Genomic DNA, 23,454 nt, shown 5'->3' on the forward strand with positions numbered 1-23,454 from the left:
AGCGACGTCAAAACTAAGGAACGAGAAGGGGGCGGCGGCGGCGGCGCCGCAGGAGGGTTTTTATCTTCTTCTCTCCCCCCTCCCTCCCCCCCCCCCCAGTACGCGGGGTTTCCTGAGTTCGTTCCCAGCCGGCGAGGTTCACGCACCGACTCGGCTCGTCGCGGCGGCGGTTGGAATCGGAGCTTGGAAGAGGTACGAGAGACCCTCGAGCTGGGTCCGTGGGGTCGGTGTGGAATGATGGGCGCCGCAGCCAATCAGAGATCGGCGCTAGGGCAGAGTTGTCTGACAGGGCCAATCTGGCGCAGGGGCGGGACTTTCCCTGCCCGAGCGGGTCTGTGAGAGAGTCAGGGGCTCGGAGCCGGCTCTGGGGCTGCTGAGCCTCTGGCCGGCCGGCTCCTGCCTCATTCGCGCCGCGCGTTTAGTGCCTGCGCCTGCCCGCTCCCTCCCAGCGCAGCACCGATGCCCTTTCAGTGCCCCCCAAGCACCCCCCCACTTACTTCCTTTTCTCCTTGGGGCGCTGCGGGCGGTGATGGGTTTAGTGTTTGTTGTCCACGAGCGGGGGGAGCTTATTCGAGTAAGAGGGCGGGGAAGGTGACTCTACAGCAGGCTGATCATGATTCCGAGTTACTTGGAGGACCGTGTGGGAGTAACGTGTGACCTAGAAGTGGGGCTCGGGAGGGAAAAGAGGCTGCTGTTGACGTTTTGGATTCCCCGAGGAGACAGTGACAGCTCCGCTTATCACGGCCATGAGCAAACTGAAGCATCTTTTAAGTAACTCTAATAGTAGTTTAAAAAACTTCCTACTTAATGCACCTCGAGCATCTAACATCCATGTTCAGTAATAATTGTAATGATGCTTCATGGCTTGAATACCTCTGATTGTAAGAGAAGGTGCACAGTGTAATGGGGCTTTGTGCTCACCAAGGGGTGGAATTTTACATTTCTCCAAGGGAACTGGCATTTGCCTTAAACCAAAACAGTCACAGATGTGAGAGCAGGCCAGTAACATTGATGTATATGTACCTGCAGTTTCACACAATATAGTATTGCTGTCAGTGAGACTATGCGTTGACTTTTAGTAGTCTGCAACACACAGCAGCACTGTAATACAGTGTTATTTACCATAACATAGCACACAGAAGTCCTGTGCAGGATTGGGGCCTGGTTGTGTTAAGCTCTGTGCAGAAACAGGTAAATGGGGTAGCGAATATATAAATAAATGTTAGTGGTTATCCCTACTCACAAGAGTAGACCAATCAAAGAGCCTGAATGAGTAGGGAGTACAATGTTGAGGTCTTGGAAATTGATGCCTAAATGAATTTTTTTGGCATCAACATTGAAATCTGAAACTTTCCAATAGAAAATTAAATGGACTACAATAAAAATACATTTATTTGTTATGTTCAAAAGCTTCAGGGGGTAGCCGAGTTACCCAAATTAATCTAAAGAAGTGTGGTGTGCCCACAAAAGCTCATGTTTTATTAGTCTTTAAGGTGCTGCTAGACTATTCATTGTTTAAGTTTTTCCAGTTACTTTTTAGTTACTCAGATGTTTTTAGGCCAAGAAATGATTTTCCTAATCATATTGTAATAGTGAGTTTCTAAAGTGTTCATCTTGATTACTGCAAAACTGAAAATAATTACTTGATGGAGAAAAATAAGACACCTGCTCTAACAAATGCTAGATAATCTATTAAACTGTTACAGATACATTTTAAACTAGCTATGCACTGATTATGATAAAGCCATAAGATGTAATGTATCTCAATCTGTCACATCCATCAAATCTGCTCATTTGGTAATCAACATAAAAAAACTAAGCATAAGAACTGCTATTGTACTACTTGTGTTTGTATCTCTGAATATCAGGAAAACTTACTCCATAAAGTGAAATTGATTAGAAGTGATTGTGGTCTGATTTATGTGTTTACCATAAGATTGGCTTTTGTGTATAAAAGCCCCATGTACTTGATTGTTCTGTGTTTCACTTGAAGGCCTTTAACAGGAAGGCCTTAATCACCTGCAATTGTTATTAACACCAATACTACATATAGACAATCTGTCTTGCAGCAGATCAGAAGCTATAATAAAAAAAAAAAAACAATCCCTTGAGTGTTTGCCTGCGTAAAGTCCACTTGATAACTCAGCAGGCATGATCATTCCATAGCCTATTTCTGATGATGATGCTGTTCTTTATTTCTCACTTATAAACCTCTCTGGAATACTCTGACTTGAAAAAATAATCATCTTTCAATGTCTTGTAATACTAGAAAAAGTGACCGCTTGAGTTAGCGGCGAGGAGTCCTGTGGCACCTTATAGACTAACTGCAGTGTAGGAGCGTAAGCTTTCATAGGCAAAGACCCACTTCGTCAGATGCATGCATGTATGCATGCATCTGACGAAGTGGGTCTTTGCCCACGAAAGCTTATGCTCCTACACTGCAGTTAGTCTGTAAGGTGCCACAGGACTCCTCACCGCTTTTGCAGATTCAGACTAACACGGCTACCCCTCTGATACTTGAATTAACAATCTTCATTGTGGGATTCTCCTCACACCTTTAGATCCCGGAGGATTCTTCTCCTATACAGTGGGTGGACAATAATTTTAGAAGGGGGGCCACTTCATAAATTCATGAAGTGGCCCTGGGCTGCCCTGGAAGGGGTGGCACCAGGACACTTCTGTGCTCCCCCACCCACAGTCCCTGATTGGCCAGGGGGTTGGGGAGCGGGTGAAGTCTCTGCCCCTGCCACCCCTCCACCCCCACCCCCCAGAGAGAACTGCCAGTTGTTCTGAAGAGCTGGCAGTTCCTTCTAGGCACCCGCACCCCTGGCAACGGGAAGAGACTTTGCGCGCTCCCCCACCCCTGTGGGCATAGTAGAGTGCAAAGTCTCTCACTCCCTGCCCCTGCCCCTGTTCAACTGATGATTCACTCTATGTGCCACATGCCCCTGGTGGGGGAGGAGATTTTGCATGCTCCCCTATCCCCAGACAATGATTGGCTTGGGAGTAGGGGAGAGGCAGGGTGTCCGTGAGCCGAATCAACTTGCTTGGCGGGCCGGACCAACCTGGGGAAGCTCTCTTGCGGGCCGGACCAACCTGGGGAAGCTCTCTTGCGGGCTGGACCAACCTGGGGAAGCTCTCTTACCCCGTCCTATACGCTTTTTTTTCTCCTTTTTCACGTCTCAGTATTGTTGATCTCTTGTTGTCTAATTATTATATCATTTGTTTAGTTCCAGCAATATCCTCAGCACTGTACAATGTGCAAAAACAAAGATCATCCCTGCTTCAAAGAACTACAGTTCAGAAGATATTCTCAGAGGACAGGGTCACTGGATATATACACTGGTAGGGATATATTAGATTCTACAAGAGCCTATTAGAGTACGATGGGCTTAAGACTTAAGTTTAACATTACTGTTTATCTGTTAGTGTAGTAATCAGACGGGTAGCTGTGTAAGTCTGTGTCTGCAAAAACAATCAAGAGTCCTGTGGCACCATGGGTCTGGTGTACACTAGGGAGTTATTTCGCAATATCCCTTATAACAAGTGAAGCATCCACACTGCCAAGACCGTTATTTTGAAATAACTCCTGCTCTCCAGGAAGAATAATGCTTATTTTGAAATAGTTATTTTGGAAGTTATTATTTTGAAATAAGTTTGAAATAATTTGCTAGTGTAGACATGCCCTTAGAGACTAACATATATATTTGGGCATGGTCTTTGCCTTCAAAAGCTTTTGCTCAATTAAATCTGTTTGTCTTTAAGGTGCCACCGGACTCGTAATCTGTTCACTGACAAAGACATCAGAAATTCTGAATATGAAGAGCCTCTAACATTTGCAGCTACAGTTTTTCAAGTTTATTTGCTGCCAATGCTTGAGTTACACACAGAGCTGGGGCTGGCTGAAGTCTCACAGATCTGGAAACTCAACAGTTTTCTAAGATCTATACGTGTATAGTGCCTAGCACAGTGGGAATTCTAATTTCAGTTGGCACCTCTAGGCACTACTATGATGCGAACAGGAACAGCCTTTTAAGGTCAATCCTTCTCTCTCCTTTGTGGCCACAAACCAGATGGAGTTCCACTACATTGTGCAGTAACCTCGTAACCTCAGGGTGGGCCAAAACCCCAGCTTGAGAACCCTTGCTGTATTCTACTTCAATTTAAATATGTTTGAAAGTATGTTACTGTTTTCTGATTTTCATATACAGTAATGGCGATAGTACTCATATAATGAGCAGCTGTTCAACATGTTTTATGTGCATTGTTCAGTGTGTGATCCTTAACTTTATTGAATTCAAAATCTGTTCTGAAGACAGAATTGATTCCCTACCCGCTCCTGTCCCCCCTTGCCATGGGTTATTCTGTGGTGCTAGTCACTGTGGAATGTGTTTCACACACAATTAATTTACATTCACAACACTGCATGATGTGAGGGAGTGGTTTATTATAATAATTTTACAAATAGGGAACTGAGGCACAGAGAGATTTAAAGTCAAAAGTAGCCACTAATGTTGGACACCCAATTTGAAATAGATAGGACCTGTGTTTTTCAGTGTATTTATAGCAGTATATAGTCCTTCATATATCCATTTCCAGTTCCCAGTGACTGAATTAAAGGAGACAAATTAAGTTTGCACAGGCATTTCCTAATATGTGTTTGACTTTGCAACCTTAGTAATGTTCTTCATAATTGTAGGAAATATTTTGTATAATTTCCTAGGTTTTTAAAAAAATAATTTGAAAATACAGAAATTTTAATTCTGTAGTATCATATTGACATCCACATGGTCATCAGCATGGTTAGAACTTTTAGATGCACTGCACCAAACTCAGCCACTTTAAACTAATGGAGTCATTCATACCCATAATAGGTTATGATCCCCCTCTGTGGACCAGTAACTGAGAGGCATGATAGTTATATTTTGCCAATGGATTTCCCAGATATTTACAGACCGGATTAAAATGTCAACTCAGAAACCTTGGGTTCCATTCCATGCTCTAAAAGAGTGTGTGTTCTAGTAGGTCTGTTTCCTCCTATGCTTGACCCATTCTGCCCCATTCTGTCCAACCTTTTGCCCCTGTCTGGTCTCTTCCTGACTCTTGGCTCCTTCTCCCAGTTCCACTCACCTTGCAAACCATGCCCACCTTTATCTAAGTTTCTGCTCCTACCAGTACCCAGCCCTCTTACCCGACCTGTCCAATTTAAAGTCTCCTCCTCTCCCCCCTCCCCCCACACACACACTCTTGCTCCCCAGGCTCCACCTACCATCTCAGTCTCCCTACATATATTCTCTCTCTCTTTTCTCCTCTGTCCCCTAGCACCTTTCCCTAGTTTTTGCCCAGCCATTCCTATTCATGTCCTATGTCAGATTTTTCTTCTCTATGGTGTTCCCTAATCCCTGTTTTTTCCCATTTCCCCAGCTCCTTGTCCAGTGTATGTTTCCCCCACAGTCAACATTTCCAGCCCCGCCTCTACTTTCCTCACTAGCTCCCAAACCTAGCCTTTCCTATTAAGCTCCCAATCTCCTTACCCAGCTCATTGCAGTCTTCTTCCCACTTGCTCCCAATTTGTTTTCCCTCCTCTTCCAGTCCCAATCTCATCAGATTTCCTGTCCAAATCTATTCCTTTTCCTCACCCTCAACTGGCTTCTGTCCCATGCACATTGGAGACATATGGCTTCCCCCTCCATGCTGCTGGATGGCGTGCCAGCAGGGGTATTTTTTTAGAGAGGTGGAGAGACAGGCTTCTTGCTGGTAATTCTGATGCTCATCTCATGCCCAGAATAAGGAAAATCCTCCTAAGCCTCCATTGCCCTGCACTGGAGCATGCTGTACTATTGTGTGGGGATAGTACAAACAGCATCTGGTCAGCACTAGCAGTTGTGAAAGGAGAATGGTTAATTTTGAGGTTTTAGCTATTAAGCTCTTTAGCAGGTCTCTAGTGAACTTGCAAACTGGGACTTTTCAGATGCTTTTAACTTAGCAGATTTTTATGCAGATTGCAAAATACACATTCCTGCCCAGTTCCAAGTCCCTGATCCCTAAGTATATGGGTGCTAGAGTAAAGAGAAAGTTTCCAGAATTTTTTATATGGGGGAAAGATGTTTTTCCTACCTCGATCAGAAATGGTTGAACCATGAGACTGAAATTCTCTCCAAAAAAATTCATCTTGAGGTGGACACCAGCGTTGCAGCTCAAATGATAAAGTCTGACAAAATTATAAGCCACTGAAAATCAGTCTTGTAGTTTGAAGTGTCAAGAACCCTTAGCAATAGTTAGTGCAACCAGCCACTCCTTTCATTTTAAGCTTTGTTTGTACAGGTTGAACCTCTGAAATCCAGAACTTCCTGGTCCAGCAACATCCGTGATCCAGAAGGACCACGGATGTTGCTGGATCAGAGAGCCCCAGTGCCCAGGAGTGCAAACTGGCTGGGAGAACCCGTCCCTGGGAAACTCTGTCCCCAGGAAGCCCTGGCAGAGTGGGTCAGCTCACAAGCTCCATTCCTAGGGATTCCCAGTTGGGCAGGGGAGAAGTGGGGCCACGGTGACTGGGGAACTCCGTCCCTGGGGAGCCCCAGAGGGCAGGAGCCCAAGTCAAAGCCTTTCAGGCTGGAGCTCAGTGGCAGTGGGGCTGGAGCAGAGCCAGTCCACAGGACGGGAAGCATCCTTGGAGGCTGATAATGGAGGACCTCCCCTAATCCAGCAAATTCCCTCATTTGGGATGGGTCAGATCCTGAGGGTACCAGACAAGGAAGGTCCAACCTATACTGACAAATGTCTTCTCACAGAATCTGAGTGATGTGATGTTTGTGTTGTGACAGCGTTGGTGTTGTCATGACAGGTTGGTGTTGTCATGACATTCTGCTAGTGGGTCTCTTGACATTTTGTCAAGATCCTCCCACCCAGATGCAGTTTTGGAATTGAAGAAGTGGGTTGTACCCACAAAAGCTCATGATACCATTTACATGTTTTGTTAGTTTTTAAGGTGCTGCTAGATGATTTGTTGTTTTTTTAAGTTTTTCCAGTAACAGACTAACTTGGCTACCCCTCTGAAAATGTTGAAATTGTAAGTCTGCTAGCTAATCTTGCTGGCTGTTGACAGTTGTGAGGCAATTTGATGTCTCCTTCAAAATTATGTCTAGATGTTACAAGATACCAGGTTCTGGGAAGGGTCCGCCACCATACAACCCACCTCTACCCCCACAAACTCACAACTTTAAAGCTCATATATCCTCACAAACTCAGCCTTAGTAAGAGCAAGACACAGAGAAGAAAGGGACCATCATATACACCTGATACAGCAACTAGATGTCTTGAATTTTGTTACTTTGACCTTATATTCCTTTAGCTGTAGCTAATGGATTTTTCAGTGGACATTACGGTTACTTGGTCTGCCTCACCAGAACTTTTGCCCTCCTCTTTCCCTACTCTCTCTTCTCCATGTTTATGCTTTTTCTTCAAGTTCATTTCTCCTTCCTTATTTTTCTCTTTCCCTTCAATGTTTTTAAGCCTTCTAAAATAAATTCCTCCCACTAAGATGTGCATATGTAAGGAAGAGGTGTTTAAATCTCTCATTTTTACATAAACAGAGGTTCCAGTAGAAATATAAACCATTCAAAAGTTAAGGTACAAAACAGGCAGAAATACCCCACCTTTCTTGCAAACTTCTAAAACAATTTAATGTTTTAGTTTTATGACCACTGACCTTGTTTTCCCTGAACCTCCTCTTATTGTTAGTTTTCTACTGTTTACAATTTTAAGCTGTTTTTGGATCTGTTTCATCATCTGTTTCTCTTAATATAATAAACCTGATTCTGATTTCCTGGTACTGCTTGAATATGAATAATAATAGTATGCAAACTAACTCCTACCACACCAGTGTCCAAATACACAGTTCAGACGCGTCTTAAGTATTTTTTTTAACGAGCCAACACAGGAAACTGCAGCGCTCTGGAAAGCACTGCCATTATTGCAGGGGTATAAAAATAAGGTTGTTTATCTGGGTAGGTGTAAAACACCCTAGAATTCAGAGAATGTTCCGTGCTTGAGAGGGGAGTTCAAGTGTGGCCTGCTTTACAAGCTAATTAATTTCCTTGTCCCTTTGATTAAACATAAGTTATTACTGAAGTATGTCATTCAGATGGGTCAAGTTTAGAAGGCTGCTGAATTAGACTTCAGAATATGCTGCATTCACTGCAGTCTATAGCACAACTAACTTGCAATAAGTAAGAAATAAAGTTGCATACACAGCTGCTGAGTTGTTAAAAAGAGGGCATAGCCTAGAACAACCTTGGTTGTGTTAAAAAGGTCTTGGATGCCTTTTGACCAACATCTTGTGGTGCAATGAAGCACATTTAACATTAAAAAAAATGCAGTCCTACAGCCATCCTTTCTAAATCTTATATTTAAAATTTGCCAGAAAGAATATTGATCGCTTACTGTCTGCATTACAGTTTCCAAACAGGCCATTTGAGTAAATTTTACAAATAATTCTGAAGACACTAGTCCCAAACATTGCACTCCATATTGCAAGTCCTGTTTACTTGAATGGAGCTACTTACGTTAGCAGGCATAGTCGTCAAGTAGTATTTACAGAATCTGGGCCTGTATTTTGTAATTCTGTCTAGAGTAGAAATAACATTTGGCAAATTTTATTTTCTAAGTTTTCATCAGCTTTTTTGTTCTCTGTAGCTGTTTGTTTTCATGGGGACAGAGGATAAACTTATAGCATAATAATTATCAGATAATAAGAACAATGTTGTCAGTCAGTTCTAACTTTTGCTTTTTTCAGCTTTTCGGTACCGATCAGATCTTTCCTAACACTTTTCATAAATTGCCAATGCAACTGTAAATGTATAAACTAATTTCCTTAACAGCCATAAAAAGGCCCACTCTCAATTTTTTTCCTAAATAACCTTTAATTTGGATTTTATGATCTGCAGGCTCGCAGATGGGTCAGGGGCTGTGGAGAGTGGCTAGGAACCAGCAGCTGCAACACCAAGGATACAGTGGGCAAGGCTATCTCACCAGGGAGCATGGCAGAAGATTAGCTACTAACAGCATTTCAAACACAAACCACCGTAAACAAGCCCAAGGAGGAATTGACATCTACCATCTGTTGAAAACAAGAAAATCTAAAGAACAAGAAGGATTCATTAACCTGGAAATGCTGCCCCCTGAGCTTAGTTTTACCATTTTGTCATACCTGAATGCAACAGACCTCTGCCTGGCTTCTTGTGTCTGGCAGGATCTTGCTAATGATGAGCTTCTCTGGCAAGGGTAAGTTAATGTGAGGTCACCTGCATGGGATAAAGAGGATTACTAGATTGATTATTGGTTGTCACATTGTTTAGCCTTTTAAACAATGTTTCAAATGTGAAAAGTTACTGTTTAACTTATACTAATGAACTGTTTTATACATTTTTAAGGATTTTCTATTTGTCTTTTTGCAAACAAATATATTACCCAGGTCAAATCATACTTGACAGGGAGAAAATGAGCCCAGTGCAAATGCAGAATAATATTTTTGTAAGTTCAATCAAGTGTTAGAAGAGATTACTGTATATACAAGGGTAAGCAAATACTTAGTACAAATCGATGTGCAAATTATAAACATTCTGTTGCATGTGGTATCTCTTCTAGAAAGAAGACTAAGGGCTTGTCTTCATTGAAGTGTAATTCAAGTGTTACCCCTAACTCAGCTTTCATGCATGCAGAATACTGTAATTCATATTCAATGATGCTTTAATTTAATGAACAGATGTAGATTGACGTTCAAGTGATGCAGAAGCTGGAGTTGATGATGTAGTGGTGACTCAGCTAGTCTGGTGCTCAAATGCAATGTTGCCACTCAAGTTGGAAAGAAGTTAGCTTGAGTTTTCTACACTCGTTACTGAAATGAAGACAAGCCCTCTAGTACACCTGTGTCTCCCCAGGTGTTTTTCATTGCCCACTGTGTACCTGGCAACTGAAATATTACATTTTGTTGTGCAAAATGTTATAATGGGTGTAAGTCTAGAATATAGAATCTAAATAGAAAAGTGTCAACAAAGAAAAAGGAATGTAATAAATCAGAAGTGTCATACTGCAGTGGTAGTAAAAGTGATGTGCATTGTAGATTTCTGAAATCAGTAAGGAGAATAGTCAGGAAGCCATTGTCTCCATCAAAAATAGAGAACTTAAGTTTAAACTCTGTGAGAACTGACCTACACATTTCAGAAGAGAGTCATCCTTTCATCAGACTGAATTTCAAATTTAAATGAACATCTGAAAGGGAGAGAGACAGAAAGAGAGAATGAAAATGTGTTTTTAAAACTTTTTAGCTGTTAAAAACAGATTGTCATCTTCTCCTCTTCTGGTCAGGAAGAAGTGAGGGACCAACAACTACCAGCACGCCTGGACACAAGAAATAAATGTGTGTCAATTTCACACTTTACAGTGAAAAGGTGCAGTGATGCACTTCTAGCACCCAATGATGCTATGTAAAAGTATAAATACCAAAACTTGCAAGCTCCTTTGCATGACCTAATATGAAGTCCATAAGTGACTGGAAATTGCTGTTGTCTTGTCCTGGTTCTATTGAAATCTTAGACTAGGCCAGTGGTTCTCAAACTTTTTGGCCCACGGCCCACCCTGCTCAACACAAACCTTTCTGTGGACCACCAGCCAAATACCCATGATGAAAAAATAGGTGCGGGAGAGATGTACGGTCTCAACAGTGGGAATGTGTGAAAGGGACGGGGGTGCAGGATGTGGACGTTAGGAGGATGCGGGGGTGCTTACCTATCTTTGAACCCCCCCCCCCCCCCGCTGTTCCCAGGCACCATGTCCAAGGCACCACCGCCTGCTCCTCCCATTGGCCATGATTCCAGCCAATGGAAGTAGTGGGGAAAGCCACCAGGCAATGCTTCTCTGTGCTGTCATTCCTCCCAGTGCTCACTCTACAAACTGGATCCACTGGGAAGCCAGCACTGGCACTCCAACCTCATGGGGTGCAGGAGATGCGTGGGGCTGGAGTGCCATCACTGGCTCCCTGGTGCAGGTACAAGGCTGAGCCTCGAGCCATGGCCCACCTACAAGGTGGCCACAGACCACAAGTGGTCTGTGGACCACATTTTGAGAACCACGGGACTAGGAACAGATATTCCCTTAAACTAAATGTGTATTCCTTTTATAGCATAAAAACTAAAGGAAAGGGAGAGAGAAATCAGCTCTGAAGTATGTATTTATAGTTGAATCCTCTTTTGTTTTTTCCCTTTGAGGTATACAAGAAACATTTGCAATTTGTGGAATCACTATTCATGGTTCTGCATATTTGCAGCTCTTGTGTCCTGGCCAGGGAGGGGTGTTGTGGGGGTTGGGAACTGCTGGGCACTCACCGCAGCTCTGCAACTCCTGGCAGCTATGGGGTGTTCCCAGTGGCTCCCAGCCTCCACAATGGGTTCGGGAGCTGTGAGGAGCTCACCGCAGGGATCGGGAGACACAGTTTTCAATATTCACAAATTTTGCCATTCGTAGCGGATCCGGGACGCATCCACTGCAAATGGCAAGGGTGTCCTGTATTATACAGTTACGTACAAAAATTATTTAAAATGTTGTTTAGATTGCAAAGTCAAGCACTCAAAAGTTAGGAAGTGACAGAATTAACATCTATGCAATCTTCATTCAGCTCCCTTGTGCGTATGGATCATAATATTCTCATTAGTTACGTGTAACTTTTCAAAGGACCTGGCCTCGTTTAGTGCATAGTACGACTGGGTGTCAATTAATGAGCAGCTATTCAATATTTTTTTCTCCCAATTGTTCAGTAGGCCAAGTATTTTATACTATATTTATTCCTGTTTTGATAGGCTATGTAAATCCACGTGGGGACACTGCTCTATATACAATAAGAATCCGCCTCTAGGATTTTCTTTTAGAAAATTGTATATGCAGCTGGATGAGGGCAGTCTCACCTTTAATGCCAACCCTGATGAGGTAAGTGGAGTGTTGTTAACATCAGCAACAGTTGCAGTAATTTTAATAACGTTAACAAAATTGTTCATGGGAACACTGAATTTGTATCAACATTAGAAGTTGATTTTTAGTGGATACTGTACTATGTGAATACTGACTACGAAGTTATGGCCCTATACTGTTCTTTTATGCTTACAGTACCCAGGCATGTTATTTACTTGCTTGACTCATAAGTACTTTGCACAACAGTCTAACAGATGTCAGAAATTCATAATCACATCCTGACTTGGGAGTAGTATCCATATTTTAAAAAAATCTTACTGTGTAATATGCTCTTGGTTCTGCTTTCATTGACATCAGTGCCAAAACTCCCATTAACTTTAGTGGAGTAAGATCAGGCCCTAAAAGCAAATGAAACCTGCCATAGAGTGGAACACCAATTAAGTCTAGGATGGTAGCAGACACTGTTTATAAAAAGTCTTCAAAGATAATGCACAAATTTCCAGTTTCAAGGTGCAAATGTTGAAATAGTATTTATCTTGCCCTACCTATAACATATGTGATAAAATCCCACTGATGAAACAAAGCTCTTATAGACTGAATTTTTGTAAATAGCAGTGATTTTTATTTTTTTTGAATCCTTCCATTTCCATTCTGTTATATTAAATATGTACATTTATTTTAAATAAAATGATCTGTCTTAGAACTAAACAAAATTGTTTACCTATTAATTCATATAACTAATCAAAAACCAAACTAACTTCTAATGTAGTCACATCTTTGCTTGTGTAAGGAAAAAATCTGAGAGAACCAGGTTCAGCCTAGCAAATATGTGGTAAAAACCTTACCAGCATTTTGAAAATATTCCCTTGTATATAAAATTAGATTCCCCAAGCATCATATTTCCTTCAAAAAGATGATAAATTGCACTGAAAAAACGGAGTCTTCTCACAAAATACAGACATGATATTTGGATAAATCCAGAGTAGTAAAAAGTTAGTGTTACTTCCCATTTTATGTTTAGAAAAAAATGATTGGTTCATTCAGTATGATACAGATAATGTGTATTTATAATTCACTCCAGCAATTTTAAAGCAGTCATATATGCAATGCCACAAAGTAATTTGGTTTAAATTCTTTGAGTCATTTGCCCTAGCACACATTTTTGTCCTTTGACTGCTGAAAGCCACACAGGGTTGATTTAGTTAGTGTTGGTCCTGCTTTGGGCAGGGCACTGGACTCAATGACCTCCTGAGGTCTCTTCCAGCCCTAGGATTCTATGCTCTTTTTTTATAGATCACAAAATAAAATATAACACCCAGTTCTTTTGATATAGTACAAAAAGAAGAGGGTAGAAAACCTTGAGTCCCATTGAAGTTTTCAGTATCTTACAGCTCAAGTTAAGAACAATTCATATATTTATTTCCAGAATAATGTTAGTAGAGATATTACTAGAATGAGACTTATAAATGAGAGTTTACATAGAGATATATAACATTTGCTTAGAAGAGTACAAGTGCTAATCCTAGTATCCAGGCCAAGTCCTAAATTTGGTAACAGCTCTGCCGACATACAGTTCTCCCTGCAGTTTCAATTGGATATATTATTATTCGCTCCTGTCCTGCCGTGCGCAGGTACACTCCAATTTAGCAATGATGTTAATTGTTCTATAGTGTAAAGCACTCTGGGATCCTTCATAAGAAATGTACTATATACAGATACATACTTTTTATTGTACGTGAAAATTAACAATTTGTAAATATTCTAATGGTCTAATTTATATGTTAAATTTATTACAGTACATTTGCTGCTTCATGATTTGTGATTGTCAATCAGAATATGAACAGTCAAGTTCAGGTTCCCTGGGAACTTGGAATTTCATAGTAACTCTTCAGCCCTTTTGGTCTTTTCTCCCTGTGGAGCATCATAGCCTGGCAGAAAGTGTTTTGGACCTGAAAGTAGAAAAAAACATTCACTTGTTTATTTTCTTTACAACTGTGATATTGGCAGAATTATTACTATAAGGACACTGACTGGAATATGATATGAAATACCATTCCATTATGATAAATCTTATGTCTTAAAATTTCCTGCCCAACTTTGCTTTACATTTGGTAACAGACCTAATTAAAATATTATAAAAATAAGAATACTTACAGCCACAGGAGCAAGATTCTCCAAAGGACACCGCCCATGTCATGAAAATGGGTAACCAAGCTCCACAGCAGCAACTCCAGAGCTAGCGGTGGCTCACAGGGTGGGGGAGAACATCTGCACATTTTGTGGTAGGATTATCTGGTTCGCCATTGTTGTGTGCATGGCGTTGTGAAATCTGCTGTATATGCTATATTGACAGTGTGCATGAGCTTGCATAATTCATGGCAGGTGACCGCATTCTACTAAAGAATGTGCCTAACCATGTTTACACATCATGTGACAACCTCCTTATGCATGTGCAAGACTTGTTTGTTTTTTATTTTTATTCCATTGGCAATGCCCTCCTAACTAAAATCTATATTTTTTTTTTAACTACAAAATGAATCAGGAAATTTTAAGAGTTTGAGAATTATTTTTATAAGGAGCCAACTTAATTTCTGCCACATATTATTCTAAATAATATATTGTGTGCTTGAAACTTTTCCACACAATACTTATTCCATATCATGCAGACTTATTACTCAAAGTTTCGAGTATTAATAAAGTATTACTCAAAGTTTGGAGGATAGATAAATAAAGTATACTCCCAAGATTAAGTGGATAACTGAGCCTCATAATAAACTAGAAAGGGAGATGGGAGAGAATATTTTCCCCAGAAAAGATGCCCAATTTCTGTTTTACCCTTAATGTTAATAGTCTTAACTGAATTCATGAATTTATTAATGATTTGTTTGTGAATAACAGTGACATTTTGATCACTGAAGTCAATGGTAAAACTGTTATTGATGTCAGAGGCAAGATTTTCACCTATACAGCGTAATAATGTTCTAAACTATAGTGAGTATAATGCATCTGTAATTGAGTTTGACAGGTTACTTTCTCATCCTCCTCTCTTCCTTTGAATTATTCCTAATTTTGTCAGACTAATTCATGATTTGGTTGGTGAGGGAGAATTTTCTGTGCTTTCCAGGTGAGAAGTGAGGTTTTTTCCAGAAGTTTTGAGCAAAACTAACTAGTCTGTTTTTATTTTGTTTAATAATCACAATTGTGTGCAGAAAATGCTCTTTCCCGTGTGGTTTTTGTCCAAATTCTTGTGCAAGGTAATCAGCTCATGACAAAAACATATTTAAGGAGTAACCTAGGTTAAAGGGAAATGTTCAGCTGTGTTAAAGTTATGAGAATTGAAAGTGGAATGGGGACTGTCATGTATGTATATTTTTATTTTCAATTGACCTCATTTTCACATTTCAGGGCATCTGCACCTTTATTACCCCTTTATAATTGCACAAGGGCACCCATGCTGGGCTCTGGGCTCCTTAGTCATCACTCTCCTGGAAACATGCATCTCTTTCCCTCCTGGCTGGGATATTTCCAGGCTATACAGTTCCCTGACTCTATTGTGCAGTAAAAGACTTTCGTACACAAGCCTACATAACTTCTCTGATTAGAGACTGAACACAGTGTAATTGCCACAGTTAATTCTCTAGAACTCTGAATGGTATCTCTAATAAATTCCTTCAATCTGACCTTTCCTTTCATAAGATGCATCCCTGGCAATCCATTCTGATAATCACCTAGATTTGCATCAAAGAGCAGCACCTCAACTTCCTCACACATGTAAATTGTCCACTTTTTCTGCTGTTTATCTATTACTTTTAATACATTTCCATGTGCTACAATAAATCCTATGCTGATGCTATCTTGAAGTCTAGCTTTGGCATGGTAAGTCCATCTGAAACTAAATTTGAGAGAAGGCCATGTTCAAGAATTGCTCACCGTGGAATTTGCATCTTTGTACGTATGTGATGGAAGCTGGACCCCTAAGGCAAACAATGAAAAGCAGTTAAAAAGGTTTAACATGCATATTGAAAATAACTGCAGGGGTACGACAGTAATGTGGAGTGAAGTGAATGCAGATGAAGAAAAAATAAATTGATATTACACAATTTCAGGCATCTATCCAGGAAATATGGAGGCATGATAAGGAAAAGGGGTAAAATCAGAGGGAATTTAAATAAGAACTGGTGTAATGCTTTGGAATTAAATGGTAAAATGAGAAAGGTGTGACATGAACAACTAGTGACCATAAGCTAGACCCTGTTATGATAGTTACTTCCCTAGTCAAGCAAGGCCCATGATAATGACTGTTAGTTGCATATACTTTAAATAGCCTTTTTCAAATTTAGAATTGCATCCCAAGGTTCTGCTGTCCCAAACCACAGTATTTGCCAGGCCAGGGGAGGTCAGTGCTCCCCTGTTGGCTGCTCCACTCCTGGGCACCTCTCCCTTGGGTTCTCTGCCCTGCCGTAGGCCCCGCCCCCTGGCCAGAGGTTCGTTGGTCGGGGCAGGAGCTCCCCTGGCCGCCACCTGGTCCAGCTGCTGCTGGCCCAGCTGGGGCTCCCCAGCCTCATGTTCTCTCAGCTGGCTCCTGCTACCATCTCTGGGAAACTTTAGTCCAGCAACATCCGTGACCTTGCTGGACCAGGGATGTTGCCGGACTAGAGAGTCCCAGATTTGGGAAGCTCAACCTGTAGTACAATGAGGAAGGAAGGCACAGACAGTTCACCTTAGAAATCACCTTTTCTCAGTCTGCACTCCTGATAGCCAAAGGACAAAGCTGGCTGCAGAAACAAGTTAGAGCGGCCATGGAACTGCTGTAAATCATGGCCACTTGAAAGGTGGTTTTAGGACCATTTCACTGGATCAGGATTGTCCCTCCCAATATGCCCTGACCATCCTTAAACCACTTCTATCCAAACATTGATGGGAAACAGGTGACATAAAGCTTAATAGATTAACTGGCTTTATTCCAACCAAGTATTCCCTATGCTGCAGGAATCCTCAAATGCCTGCTTAAGATGGATCAGTGCAATAGGTCTTTAAGGCTGATAATTTGACTTTTATTTAGCCTCCTTGTAGAATTATGCCCTTCAAATAGCATACATTCATCGCGGAACATGTTTATCAAACAAGTGACTTTGGGAGGCAGGGAGGTAAAGGGGATTCCATCAACATACAACAGTTTATAAATTTAGCGTGCAAATTGTCCAGTGTCCTTACAAATAACCTTCACTTACCTACAGCATGAGCAAACAAAAACTAGGGAGTGCATCTTCCAACTCTGGGAGAAAAAGTCCAGATTGTCTCTCTAGAGCAGATGACCTTTTTCATTGTGAAGGTAGATGGTAAATCCATTCTGTTCAGCTTGGGGGAGGATGTCCAATGTCTTCATCTGTTAGTAACACTCTGCAGTAAGTGCTGTGTTTAAATATAGGCTATTACTCAAGACCCCAGTTCACCTGAGCACTTTAAATATATGTTTATATCTAAGCACATAAGTGTTTTGCTGAATCAGAATGCAAGATTAAGGAGGCAGAATTAAACAGAACATGTAAGGAGAGATTGTGTTGCTGTTTTGCTTTTTTCATAGTTAAGCAATTGTAAAAAATAGTTGAGACACCAGTGAACAATTTTTCAATCATTTGGATAATCAATTTCAGTTTCCTAGTTAAGCCTTGATTCAGAGTAGTACTTAAGCATGTGTTTAAGGCCATTCCTATATAGAACAGCCCAGTTAAGTCCCAATTAGGTCAATAGGTATTAAGCACATACTTAAAGCATGCATTAATTTAAGTACATGTTAAAGTGCTGCCCTGAATCTGGATGCTTCCCTGAATCAGACTCTAAAATTACCACGATTCCTTATTCCTAATAGAAAATTGTTTGCATATATTCATTTTTGCATATATTTAAAATATTGTTTTGATTTTAACCAAAGCACTGTGTTATTGCAGGGAATATTTTTGCAAATACTAAACAAAATTTATGGACCAGTAAAAAATAATGGCTAGGTATATTATGTTTGGTGTGCATGCTAGTCTTTCACCTGTGTTTTAGGTAAAGTCCCTGGTTATCCTCTTAAGATGAATTTTCTAGTTTCCTGTTTGTTTGACATTTCAGCTTTTCTGTCTTACTAAGCTGTCTCACTTTTTTATAAAATAACTTTCCAGGTTAAAAGCTCAGTCCCACACTCCTTATTTATGCAGAACTTCAGTCGGCCTGATTGGGAAGGTTGCCTGTTCCCCCACTCCTATGCTGTCTTCATAGATATAACAAATCAAAAAGGGAAATTTGCAAAATATTATGAAGTCGTGGCATAGGAAGATTTATAATGGGTGGAGGGGGTAAGGTTTATCTTATTTGGTGATTGTGGGAATTGCACTGATAGCTAAAGCAAATTAAGACACTAGATTGTGCATTTGCACAAATTTCAGCATTATGTTATCACTGTAGTGATGCCATATTTATTGCTGAAGACACAATTTGAGCTTAAGACCCTTCCCAAAAAAAAGTTACGCTCTGAGATTAAATTTTTTATGCAGGTTGAAACTCTCTTAACTGGGACACTCTGGTCACTAGACCATGGATGTTCCAGGACCAGAAAGTCTCAGTGGAGGGCTAGTGCCACGGCTGCAGGAGCCCCACATTCAGCAGTGGAAGCCCAGAACAGAGGCTGCAGGGCTGCCTGGAGCAACAGCAGGAGCCAGGCTTTGCAGCAGGACCCCAGCATGCAGAGGCAGCAGGACTGTCTGGTAGAGCAGTGGGGGCTGAGGGGACAGCAGTGCCAGGGAGACAGGGGAGACAGCTGGGAGGGCAACAGTCAGGCCAGGTCTGCAGGGGGCTGGTGCCGGGGGGGGGGGGGAAGAAATGATCACCCCGGTCTGATAAAATCCGTCATCTGGGAGACGGGTCTGGTCCCAAGGGTGCCGGACCAGGGAGGTCCAACCTCTAGTTGTTTTTTTCCCTCTTTCTCTGTCTCCCAATCCCAAACATTTTTGTTAAAATCCAGTAAGATGTTTTTTAGTTATAAGACCATGACAAAAGTAGTTTTCATTCTTTGAGATATCTGATTTATTTTTTTTTTTTTTTTTTTTTTTTTAGAAAAAGCATCCAAAAATTCTTAAATGTTGTATTCGTATTTTCAAATTTGGCATGGACATACAGTGAGAAATGTGTGCTTGACAAAGGGTCGGAAAATAGCTGTAATGTAGAAGTAATATATAAGTGAATAGATCACATGATATATGTTCATTCTGTCACTTTCTAAACCAGTCTCCTTTTTTAAATCAGGCAGAGGCAGACTGATGTTGAATTTTTGTATGTATTTGTGTATGTATCTGGATCTGCACTTTGAAATAAAAACTTGCATTTCTTTAATTTATTATACATTTAAATGTATATAGTGCATTTATTTGAATGTGATCCTATATGCCTGGAAGAACATTGAAATCAATGCTTTAAATAAAAAGAAATTAAAGTCAAAAAGCACATTACGGCCAAGATGCATACCATTGTTATTATAAGTCGACATAGAAATTATAAATTATGATCCCTACAACAAACATAATATAATCATTGTGTGTGTGTGTGTGTGTGTGTGTGTGTGTGTGTGTGAGAGAGAGAGAGAGAGAGAGAGAGAGAGAGAGAGAGAGAGAGACAGAGAGAGAGAGACAGAGAGAATAACAGCCAAATGTGCTTGTTGTGGGATCTGTAATGTTGAATTTCCTACTGTTAGTACATGTAAAAGCTGAACCATAATGTTGCATTAATTTTATATAACCTATATGCATTAAATGTGTATTAATTGTAGACTGCACTGTGCATGTTGAAATGCAATTTAAAGGATGAAGAAGGTATTATGCATTAGTATTATTATTAGTTCCAGTATCATTACTATATTTGCCCGTAAAAGAATTGTTACGGCCAATCTTATTTATATACAGATGTCCTTTGTTTTGTCTCAGGGAGTTAACTACTTTATGTCCAAGGGTATATTGGATGATTCACCAAAGGAAATAGCTAAGTTTATCTTCTGTACAAGAACACTAAATTGGAAGAAATTGAGAATCTATCTTGATGAAAGGTAATTTGAATCTAACGAGGAAAAAATTCTGTATTCATTTTCAGTCTATAGCACTTTTCTGTAATCACTCTTCTTATATGTACTAATCTAATGAAAAATGTTCTTTATTGCAAAATTTTCTAAGTAAGTTTAAACTCAGAGATTCAGCTAATATATATTATTCCTAAAGCAGAACATTTACTTAGTTCTAGCATTTGTGTGTGTACCACCATATATATAAGCATAGTGTGTTTATCTAGTAAAGGTCAAATAGTGAACTTGTTTCCACATTTTCACTTCAAAGCTTAAGTTATATTTCTAACTGGAATGTCACCTTATATGGGTGATCATTGGGCTGTCTAGCATTGGAATGTTGTTCTAAATACTTGCTATGTATATTTTTCCTGTTTCTTAAGAAAGAGATTCACCTTTATTTCCCATAAGAGTGAGTTATGCTTTAAGCAAGACATTTTGTTTGGACTGGAGTGTGGAAATTGTAGATGTGTAGGCTGGAATTCCAGATACTGATTCTCCATAATCCATACTTGGATTGTTTCTGCCACTGGATCAGAACATTTTTGGATCTCTTGCTGCTCTGCTGGATTGCTTCCAGATTTCTCTTGCATATCAAGCTCTTTTGATATTCCGGGGATAGATGAAGCATGCACTTCCATAAAATCTGAGTGTTGCAGAGGACCTGAATATCCCCTTTTGAGCATGGTTTTAACAGAATGCTACTTTAGCTGTTTGTTCATGTACATAAGCCCTAAAAGACATATTGTGTATTTATTCCTTTTCCTTAACTTTGTCAGGCATTATTGCAGACTTAACTTCCTCTATGTATGTGTGTGTGTGTGTGCGCGCGCGCGCACGCTCACAAATTTAGAATATTACTTTAGGCTGAAGTATAATAAAGTATTATGCTTAAGTATACAAAGCTGTAGTAGCAGTATGAGAAATCTGTTTCCTGTTTTTGTGTTGTCATTTTTGAATTTTTTTTCTTCATTTGCTCATGACAGAAAATACCTATAATTTAAACTCTTACGAAATGTTCATTTTAATTTATGAAGCCTTGTTTCATATTTAAATAGTTGAAAACATTTCTCTAAATATGTTTTTCTTTTCCAACCAGGAGAGATGTTTTGGATGACCTTGTGACACTGCACAATTTCAGAAATCAGTTCTTGCCAAATGCACTGAGAGAGTTTTTCAGACACATTCATGCCCCTGAGGAGCGAGGGGAGTATCTTGAGACTCTTATAACAAAGTTCTCGCACAGATTTTGTGCTTGTAATCCTGATTTGATGAGAGAACTTGGCCTTAGTCCTGGTAAGAAGAGAGGACTTCTTTACAATCAACGAGTCTGTATTTATCTACATTTACTTTGTAAAGTTTTACTTTTCATAGTGGGTTTAAATGAGGGACTAATTACATTTACAAGGATTAGTCTTGGCAGAGGATCAGGTTTGAGCAGGAGCTACCATGATACAGACAAGTAAAAGTAATTTTAAAAACTTTTGATTTGGGTATCTACAAGAGGAAAATCACTGACAGGTAAACAACTTCCATGTACAAAAATGTTGCATCTTTTTCCTTCACCCTGGTCTGCCCTTTATCTCTGTGGTCTCTATAGGTTCTGACCCTGAAAAGACTTTACACCATATGAATAATCTCACTAATGCAAATAGGAGTGAATTCCTGGCCTCCCTGAAGTCAGTGGGTGTTTTGCCATTGACTTCAGTGGGGCTAGGATTTTACCCAATGAGATTACTTACTTACTTAGTGTTAAGAACATACATAGTAATTGCACTTCAAGACCCTGTTCCTGCAAACTCTTCAGGGCAAGGATCTGTCTACCTTCATGAATGTAAAGAATTTTGCATAGTTTAGATGCCATGTAAATATTAATAAATTGATCAGTTTTATTTAGTGCTGCACTATCTTTATGACTTTTAATAATAATTGGTTTTCATGGGCTGTTCCATGTGAGTAAAGTTGCTTGTGCATATTTTTTCAAGCATGCCCTTAAGACTGCAAGATCCTTAAAGCAAGGACTGGTCATTTTAGTTGCCTGTAAGGCACAATCTATACTTACAATTCTATAAACAATAACTTCATAATGTTCTCTTTTCTTTAGATGCAGTTTATTTACTATGTTACTCTTTGATTCTGCTTTCCATTGATCTTACCAGCCCTCATGTGAAGAACAAAATGTCAAAGAGAGAATTCATCCGAAACACACGACGTGCTGCTCAGAACATTAGTGAAGATTATGTAGGGCACCTTTATGACAACATCTACCTTATTGGCCATGTGGCTGCCTAAAAGCACAATTTGCTAGGACTTAGAATTTATAGTTTACAAAAACTAAAGCTACCCACGGAATTAATTATTTTGTAGATATGGGGGTTATATTAGTGCTGGTCATTCTAACCTCTGTATACAATCACAATGTGTGTTGTATGTACTACCTTTTTTAGCAATTTACCATGGGAACCGAAGGATTTTGCAGAGTTTTTTCTTAATTTTGTTTATGTTTTGCACAAAGCCGTGCCATTAGTCTGACACAGCCATTTACGAATGTTAAACTGACATTACAGTCTAAAGCTGACAAGATGGTGAATTTGTGCACTAGATTTGCTTGAAAACTTTAACCAGTTCCATTCTTTTTTAAAATACCATGTAATGTGTACATATTTAACTAAAGAGATTTATAATCATTATTTTATTGTAAAATATTTTAACTAAAGTTTTTCCTTTTTCTCTCTTAAAAATAGTCTTGTATTTCTTCCTTTTACATTTAAAACTTTGTCTTTATTTTTGTAATGCTGGTTTTCTCAGATAATGCTTGTCCTGTTACTTCATCAATGTTTGTACCAGGATCCAAACATTTGTGAAGTGTCTAAATTTTTAATATTGCATTAGCTAACTTGAATTAATTGGCAATCAGTTATTAACTCAGGTTAAAATGAGTCAAGTCAAACTCTAGTTAGACAAACTCTGAGGACCAGTCTCTGAGGCAGAGGCTCGTCTACACTACAAGTTTTCATGGCAAAAAATATGCTGAGGGACTCATTTGCATGACTTATGATCTCATTTGCATATTTTCTGCCAATCCATTTTGTGCAAAAATAAGCAGTGTGGACGTTTTCTTTTTGCACAAAACCCCTTTTTCCCCACAAGATCTTTATGCCCCAAAAAAGGAGGTATACCGATCTTGTGGAAAAAGTGATTTTTGCCCAAAAAGAAAATGTCCACACTACTTGTTTTTGCGCAAAACCCCCTAGTGCAAAAACGGATCAGCAAAAAGTATGCTAATGAGATCATGACTCATGCAAATGAATCCCTCATTAGCATATTTTTTGCCGAGAAAATTCTTAGTGTAGTCGTAGCTTAAGAGTAATAGTTTAGAAAAATTGTGCCTTTTAAATTCAAGT

The 23,454-nt window shown here is 39.9% G+C and overlaps 1 protein-coding gene across 3 annotated transcripts; it reads left to right on the forward strand.

Annotated features, from left to right (window-relative positions):
• Positions 1–47: 47 nt before the first annotated feature.
• Positions 48–22,790, forward strand: FBXO8 (F-box protein 8). 3 transcript variants are annotated; one of them, XM_089777914.1, is made up of 7 exons: positions 54–192; positions 3,231–3,345; positions 8,946–9,282; positions 11,853–11,979; positions 19,899–20,038; positions 21,150–21,346; positions 22,155–22,790. In XM_089777914.1, the coding sequence occupies exons 2-7, from the start codon at positions 3,258–3,260 to the stop codon at positions 22,340–22,342; spliced, it is 1,077 nt and encodes a 358-aa protein (XP_089634040.1). In that variant the 5' UTR covers positions 54–192; positions 3,231–3,257; the 3' UTR covers positions 22,343–22,790. The 3 variants fall into 3 exon arrangements, with proteins under 3 accessions (XP_089634041.1, XP_089634040.1, XP_025042403.3); XM_025186618.3 differs by having other exon boundaries at positions 19,920–20,038; positions 22,155–22,789; XM_089777915.1 differs by lacking the exon at positions 3,231–3,345 and having other exon boundaries at positions 48–192; positions 22,155–22,789.
• Positions 22,791–23,454: the final 664 nt, after the last annotated feature.

This window comes from Pelodiscus sinensis, chromosome 4 (genome assembly GCF_052426305.1).
Source record: "Pelodiscus sinensis isolate ZL-2025 chromosome 4, ASM5242630v1, whole genome shotgun sequence".
In the NCBI taxonomy this organism is placed as follows: Eukaryota; Metazoa; Chordata; order Testudines; family Trionychidae; genus Pelodiscus; species Pelodiscus sinensis.

Excerpts from the sequence above, each read along its gene's own strand:
- FBXO8 (XM_089777914.1), top strand. The coding sequence starts at position 3,258 with ATGTGCAAAAACAAAGATCATCCCTGCTTCAAAGAACTACAGTTCAGA. Across the intron at positions 20,039-21,149 it reads AGAATCTATCTTGATGAAAG|GAGAGATGTTTTGGATGACC; the intron begins GTAATTTGAATC and ends TTTTCCAACCAG. Across the intron at positions 21,347-22,154 it reads AGAACTTGGCCTTAGTCCTG|ATGCAGTTTATTTACTATGT; the intron begins GTAAGAAGAGAG and ends TCTTTTCTTTAG.